Raw genomic sequence first — 8,134 nt, forward strand, 5'->3', positions numbered from 1 at the left:
CACCCCAGGATGAGCACTGGCCTGTGTTATGAGATTCAGAATCTGCTCCCACACTTGCCTCGGACTATAATCACCACATTTGGAAATCCTTTCTGTTGCTTTACAGAAGGCTCTGTAACTTAGAAAGGACTCCCAGAGTTCACCTTGGCAAAGTCTGCCCATTGGGCAAGGTGTCACTGTAGGGACATCCTGCCCTACATACAGGACTGAAAGTCATTTGATTCTTTTTTTTTTTTTTTTTTTGAGACGGAGTCTCGCTCTGTCGCCCAGGCTGGAGTGCAGTGACCGGATCTTGGCTCACTGCAAGCTCCGCCTCCCGGGTTTACGCCATTCTCCTGCCTCAGCCTCCCCAGTAGCTGGGACTACAGGCACCCGCCACCTCACCCGGCTAGTTTTTTTTGTATTTTTTAGTAGAGACGGGGTTTCACCGGGTTAGCCAGGATGGTCTCGATCTCCTGACCTCGTGATCCGCCCGTCATTTGATTCCTAAGCTGAATGTGAGCATTACCTGGTCTGAAAGCCGACTTGCTGCTTGCTGAATTTCTGCCCTGGCAGCGATGGACTGTCCACACCAAGGGGCATAGAAGAACAGCAGTACCACCTCTGAGTCCCGGCGAATGTACTCTGCATAGTCCAGCTGTCCCTGGAAGAGGTCAAGCACTGGAGACCTCGGGGAGAAAAAGCTGACAGGTGGCTTTGCTGGTATTATCACATCTTTTGCTCGACTAAAAAAGAGCAAACACAGAAAAGATTGCTTAGTTTATCTTCTTCTAAAAATAGCTCTGTGGAAATAGAACGATAAAAGAAAAATCCTCTTTTGAATAAGAAAATGGAGTCCCAAAATCACTGCCCTAGAAAGGCAACATCTGGCTGAACAAATGCAAGACATGAATAATATGTTGGAAACAATTCTCTGAGATTCTGTCCCCTAGGTATAGGCTGGAAGGGCAGTGGAGAGCAGAGGAGGATGTCTTTGAATAATCCATATTCCTGCCCCCCACACCTCAAAGACTTCATCCTCCTTTTTCTGCAGCCTGGCTCTCCAAAGAAGCCACTTATCTCCAAGGGTTTAGAACCACCAGCATGCGAGCTCAGAATTACGGTGAGGAAGCATGTACACTACCACTAATGATTTCCATGGGAGATGCTCACAGTCAACTCAACTTTGAGAAAACATTAAGCTTATTAGCTGGAGTTGGCTTGTACTTATCCAGGGCATTCAGCTAACAGTAACAATTAAACAATAATATACATTCCTCCAGATATATATCATAATCCTAAGACTAATGAAAATGAGTAACAAAGCAACAGCCTATTGAACTGGAAAATGAGCTTTTTGAACACTTGAGCTTCCCACAAGAAAGAGATCAGGAGGAAAAAGAAAATAACACTGGACAAACAAGTGGTCAGAAGTAACTTTCCTCATCAAGACCTAAAGGTCTAGGCCCAGGCTGCATCCCACCAAGTAGAAGGACCCTAGTAAACACCCTGAGCTGTCCATGTATCTGCACTCACGTACCATAAAACCATTATAGCAGGTTTGCTAAGAAACAATGGAGACCCAATTATGCACTATCTAAACGAGATAAATAGAGAATATAAACATGGAAACCTAAAAAACGATTAGATTAACCCCAAAGAAAGTAAAGGAGGCCAGGCGCGGTGACTCACACCTGTAATCCCAGCACTTTGGGAGGCCGAGGCAGGCAGATCTCCTGAGGTCAGGAGTTCAAGACAAGCCTGGCCAACAAGGTGAAACCCCATCTCTACTCAAAATAAAAAAGTAGCTGGGTGTGGTGATAGGCGCCTGTAATCGCTTGAACCCAGGAAGCAGAGGTTGCAGTGAGCCGAGATTGCACCACTGGACTCCAGCCTAGGTGACAAGAGCAAATTCCATCTAAAAAAAAAAAAAAAAAGAAAGGAACAAGAAAAGAAGCCAGAAGGTACAAATGGAAAACAAGGAGCACAAAGGTACACTTAAACCCAACTACATCAACAATTACGTTATATATAAAAGGAGGGGCCAGGTGCGGTGGCTCACACCTGTAATCACAGAACTTCGGGAAGTCGAGCTGGGCAGATCACAAGGTCAGAAGATGGAGACCATCCTAGCTAACACGGTAAAGCCCGGTCTCTGCTAAAAAAATACAAAAAATTAGCTGGGCGTGGTGGCTGGGGCCTGTAGTCCCAGCTACTTGGAAGGCTGAGGCAGGAGAATCGTGTACGTTGCAGTAAACTGAGATCACGCCACTGCACTCAGCCTGGGCAACAAAGCAAGACTACGCCTCTCAAAAAAAAAAAAAAAAAAAAAAAAAAGGAAGCAACCTAATTGGGAGGAACAGACTGCCAGACAGGATAAAGCAAGACCCAATTATGCACTATCTAAACGAGATATAGTTTAAATATAAAGATGTAGGATAAAGGCATAAGGATAGGAAAACTATGTAAACAGTGAGCATAAGAAAGCTGGCATAACTCATGAGGTAAAATGATAAACTGGGGTATATTCTTACCCCAGTTTAGTTGTTACTCCACAATAAAAACGAAAAACAAAACCTACTCATATATGTTATAACTGGGATGAGTCTCAAAATGATTATGCTGAGTGAAAAAGGTGCTAAAGAGTACATGCACTATGACTGCATTTATATGAAATTCCAGAACAGGCAGAAGTATTCAACGGAGCAAGTCACCTATTTATTCACTCAAACTAATATTTTAACTTTCAATCAGAGAGCTTTCAGTCTACGTAGAATGCCTTCATAACCCAAAAAACTCAATCACTTACACAACTATTCAAAAATTCTTTACTGAGCAGCTATAACTATGCTTTGGGAACAAGCACTGAGGCTGCAGCAGCTAGCACTGTGTGTTGTCGAGGAGATCACTTTCTAGGGGAGGAAGACAAGAAAAACATCAAATGTGTAAAAAATAAAAATATACAACATGCTCACTGCTATGTGAAAAATTTAACAAAGTGATGTACAGAAGGACATGGCAGCTACTCTGATGGAGTGGTGGTTTGGGAGGTGCTATAATTTAAGCTCTGAGACCTCAATGACAAGAAGATAGCCATGTAAGAGGTGGGGAGGGCACTATAGGAAAAAAAAAGGGGACATGTTTTCAAGAGATCCAAAATTCTCCTTTTTGGAGAAATTATTTTTCTACCATTCAAACCGCATATGGCCAAGCGTGGTGGCTCAGGCCTGTAATCCCAGCACTTTGGGAGGCCAAGGCGGGTGGATCACATGAGGTCAGGAGTTTAAGACCAGCCTGACCAACACAGTGAAACCCCATTTCTACTAAAAATACAAAATTAGCCGGGCATGGTGGTGCACACCTGTAATCCCAGCCTCTTGGGAGGCTGAGGCAGAAGAATCACTTGAACACGGGAGGCGGAGGTTGCCGTGAGCCAAGATCACTCCATTACACTCCAGACTGGGAAACAAGAGCAAAACTCCATCTCAAAAGAAAAAAAAAAACAAAATGCAATGTAAGCATCAAATAATGCAATCTGAGGAAAAATGTAGGTCTGACAGCAGAAGAAAGGATAAAGAGCAACTCAGTAATTTTGCTCTGCATATTCAGAAGCATTCCCAAATGGGCCAGAGAAAGTACAAGGCCAATCAAAAATCAAATATTAGACAGGGAGAAGAAACACTGGCCTTTACTCCATCAGAAACATTGGTGAGTTTCTATTTAACTCATCAATCTGCTTCACATTTTAGAGAAACTATACCTAGAGTAAAGACTTCCTAGGGCCGGGCGCGGTGGCTCAAGCCTGTAATCCCAGCACTTTGGGAGGCCGAGACAGGCGGATCACGAGGTCAGGAGATCGAGACCATCCTGGCGAACACGGTGAAACCCCAACTCTACTGGAAAAAAAAAATACAAAAAACTAGCCGGGCGAGGTGGCAGGCGCCTGTAGTCCCAGCTACTCAGGAGGCTGAGGCAGGAGAATGGCGTAAACCCGGGAGGCGGAGCTTGCAGTGAGCTGAGATCCGGCCACTGCACTCCAGCCCGGGCGACAGAGCAAGACTCCGTTTCCAAAAAAAAAAAAAAAGATTTCCTGCAGCGATGAGGGCTATGTGCTGAGCCAGTGGCATGTGCCCATAGTCCCAGCTACTACTATACTCTGGAGACTGAGGCGGGAGAATTACTTGAGCCCTGCAGTCTCAGGCTGTAGCATGCCATAATTGCATCTATGAATAGCCACTGCATTCCAGCCTGGGCAACATAAAAAAAAGAAAAAAGCCTGTTGAAACCCCAATTTTCATATGAAATTCATACCTTACATCACTTCCTTGCAAAGACCATTTGAGGCAGCTTTGAAATTACAAAATGGAATAAAGCAAAATAAATACATGTATACATACATACGTATCTACACACAATTTTTTTTGCCTCTAAATCAAGGTAAAAGAAAGGTGAGCAGGACGATGAGACAGAAGTAAAGATTAGATGCCCAGAAATGCACAATTATTCACTGTGGCTCAACCTCAAATCAACCTTTTCCATATTATCTGGTTTGAACTCAGCCGAGCCACAGACACTGAAGAGAGCAGTGATTTATTTCAAGCCTGGAGCTGTTCGTAAAAATTAAAAAAAAAAAAAAAAAAAAAAAATCCTAGGCCAGGAGCGGTGGCTCATGCCTGTAATCTCAGCACTTTGGGAGGCTGAGGTAGGAGGATTACCGGAGGTCAGGAGTTCGAGACCAGCCTGGTCAACATGGTGAAACCTCATCTCTACTAAAAATACAAAAATTACCTGGGTGTGGTGGTGCGCACCTGTAATCCCAGCTACTCGGGAGGCTGAGGCAGGAGAATCACTTGATCCCAGGAGGTGGAGGTTGCAGTGAGCTGAGATTAAAAAAAATCCTATTGTCCCTTAAGCCTTATTAAAGCAAAGATCTTAAAAGTGAAAGAGGAAAAGGGAGGTAGAAATGTTAGCCAGTTGTACATCAATAAATAGTATCATCACATCACTCAAAGATGACCCTAAAAAAAGTAATCTGAGTCTATTCAAAGACGGTCAAATTTGCCAGTGACACAGAAAGAAGATGAAGCAGCAGCCATTTACTGGTTCACGCTCCTTGCCTGAAGCAAGAAAGGATTTCATTTTGCCTACTCTAGTAACTGGATTTACTCTCTTTCTTCTGAATCTCAAAGGACTTCCATATCAATTAAGTCATGCCAACTCAGAACAAACATTAACCATTATTTCCATACTTTAACAAACCGATGTAAATAAACTCCACACCCCTGGAGCGGGGAACCTCTTTTCCTAATTTGAACCTAAATGTCACCTCGCAACACTCTAACTTCTAAAATACTTTGTACGTTGTCCTTGTGGGAGACAATAATAAAGTACAAGGTTAAGAATCTAGGTCCTGACAATAAATGATTCAAATTCCAGCTCAGTCACTTAACATGTGGGTATGATTTGGGGCAGGTTCTGAAACATCAGCAAGGCTGGACTCCTTCATCTGTGCATTGGGAAAGATAACAGTATATTCAAACTTTAATGGGGACTGTGAGATTTAAATGACACCCATACTAGGCTCTCAATTATGTATTAAATGTATAAATGCATTCATGGAAACAGTGGTTCCCAAGCAGGCAGTTATGCTCCCAGGGGACATCTAACAATGTCTGAAGCCATTGTGGGTTGTTACATCTTGTGGGGTGTGCTACTGGTATCTAGTGGGTAGAGGCCAGGGATGCTGGTAAACATCCTACAGTGCACAGGGCAGCCCCCACAACACAGATCTGACCCAAAATATCAACAGTGCCAAGACTGAGAAACCCTGCTGACAGTACAGTACCTGGCCCATGGAAAATGCTGAGAGTTATTATAATTTATCTTTCCACTAAAATCCCCAATCTTTTGACACCTCTTTGACAACCAGTCACATATGGTGCTAAATAAACTAAAAAATGTTCCAACGTGAAATCACAGATTATGATCATAGCAGCAATACAGATCTTACAAATTGGGATCCCAAAAGACCCACTGTTGATTTGGGGGACCAGAAGTACACGTGAAATATAAAGCTAATTTTGTATGTGCGTACATTCCTGAAAAGACACACATGAGCTTTCATTTACGTACTCCCTACACCCCAGGCTACTGTCAGGTCTTTTAATCAATTCCAGGGAAATACCAAGCTTGTCCAGCCTCAGAACCTCCACATTTGCTGTTCGCTCTACCTTGGACACACTTCCCACAGACCTTCCCAGCGCTGGACCCTTCTCCTTTTTATATAAGCTTCAAATGTCACTTCCTTAGGAAGTCTTTCCTCACCGCCATCGTTTCTATGCCCTGCATAGCACTGAAGCTTTAAAAAACTGTATTATGTTACTTGCTCACTGTACCATTCACTCAACGGAGCAGAGTTCGCCTGGACGAGCGTCCGGCACATAGTAGGTGCAGATAAATAATCGTTACATCAGGCCGAGTGCGGGGGCTCTAGGGTGTAAATCTCAGCATTTTGGGAGGCCAAGGCGGGTGGATCACGTGACGTTAGGAGTTCGAGACCAGCCTGGCCAATATGGTGAAACCCCGTCTCTACTAAAAACACAAAAATCAGCCAGGCGTGGTGGCGCAACCCTGTAATCCGAGCTACTCGGGAGGCTGAGGCAGGAGAACCCCTTGAACCCGGGAGGCGAAGGCTGCAGTGAGCCGAGATCGCACCACTGCACTCCTGCCTGGGCGACAGAGCGTGACTCCATCTCAAAATAATAATGATCGTTAGATCAATGAGAGCGGGAATTCTAAGAGCGGTCTGGAACTCTCAGACGGTTGTGGATCACTTCCACCGGAAGCTTAAGGGGAATGAAATCGGTGAGAAATGCGAGTCCTACAGCCTGGGCCGAAGTGACAGGTCCACCCCTAGAGACTACAACAGGTGAGGAGCACCCCTGACCCTCCTCCCTCGGCACTAAAGCGGGACGATGGGGCGCGGGGCTGCACCCGAAAGCCTCGCCATAATGTCCGCGGGCGGGCCGGGGCAAGGGGAAGGTGGGAGGCCGTGGCCGCAGGCTCCAGGAGGGGTCAGAAGTCCTGGGCAAGGTCAGGCCCGACCTCCCCGGCAGAGGCCGCTGCGACCCGGCCCTGCAGGCTCCAGGCGGCAGAGCAGGGGGAGCGCCGCACCGGGACCCCGGGGTCCGGGCCGCCTCACCTGCAGGTGAACTTGAGGGCGAGGAGCAGCGCGCAGCCGAGCGCCACGGCCCCGCAGAGCAGCTCGGGCCGCTGGCGCGCCATGAGGGAGGCGCCACGCAGCCCGCGACGGAGTCGCCCCGCCGAGGACGCTGTGGCCGGGGCCGGGCTCGGGCTGAGGCAGTCGGAGCCCGCGGGGCCGCCACCACCCCCTCCCTCGTCCTCGGCGTCCTCGCTGCTGCTGCTGCCGCCGCCGCGGCCTCCGCATTCCGACATTACATGCTCCCCGTCGCCGGCTTTATACCGCCGCCGCCGCCACCGCCTCGGGCCCGAAGGCCCGGCCCGGCCCGTGGCTCCCCAATCCCGCAGCTCGCCGCACCGGCTAACCCGGACACTCCACGTCAGCCGCGCCGCCGCCTCAGGGTCCGCCCCAGCTCACACCCGAGCACACGGCTCCTCCCACCGCTCACAGAGTTCGCGCGGGCGCCGACACCGCCCAAATCCCCGCCCCTAACGGGCCACGCCCTGCACACTACGTAAATGCGCGGAAGCCTGCCCCGCCCGCAGCCCCGCCTTCCTCTCACCGGCCGCGATCCCGCTCGCGGAGTCTGCGCAGGCGCCGTCGCGGGGCGTGGAGAAACTGCTGCCTTGGGATCAGGCTCGCGGGGGACACTTGGAACGTTGACAACACTGTAGTCTCGTCTCGCCGCGTTAGGTTTTAGGAGCCGTAACGACAGCAGCAATCGTGTCCACCATTCTCACTACAGGCCCCGAATCACGTAGGTGCCGTTTTTTATCCCCACTTAACTGAAGATCAAAAAAACGGCCGAGCGCAGTGGCTGAAGCCTGTAATCGCAGCACTTTGGGAGGCCAAGGCGGGCAGATTACATGGGACCAGGAGTTCGAGAGCAGCCTGGCCAACATGGTGAAACCTCGTCTCTGCTAAAAATACAAAACTATTAGCCCGGCGTGGTGG

General features: G+C 48.1%; 1 protein-coding gene across 3 annotated transcripts in view; it reads right to left on the reverse strand.

Moving 5' to 3' along the window:
* The window catches only part of TXNDC11 (thioredoxin domain containing 11), a 65,155-nt gene extending 57,521 nt beyond the window's left edge, over positions 1–7,634 (reverse strand). The window contains exons 1-2 of one of the 3 annotated variants that reach the window (XM_030924427.1): positions 7,181–7,634; positions 509–725 (exon numbers count right to left, since the gene is read on the reverse strand). In XM_030924427.1, the coding sequence (XP_030780287.1) occupies positions 509–725; positions 7,181–7,434 (471 nt within the window). In that variant the 5' untranslated portion in view covers positions 7,435–7,634. Of the gene's footprint in view, positions 1–508; positions 726–3,340; positions 3,356–7,180 lie in introns of those variants that run through there. The other 2 variants (XM_030924429.1, XM_030924428.1) reach the window with 2 other exon arrangements.
* Between the last annotated feature and the right edge of the window lie 500 nt (positions 7,635–8,134).

Source organism: Rhinopithecus roxellana, chromosome 20 (genome assembly GCF_007565055.1).
Source record: "Rhinopithecus roxellana isolate Shanxi Qingling chromosome 20, ASM756505v1, whole genome shotgun sequence".
Classification (NCBI taxonomy): domain Eukaryota; kingdom Metazoa; phylum Chordata; class Mammalia; order Primates; family Cercopithecidae; genus Rhinopithecus; species Rhinopithecus roxellana.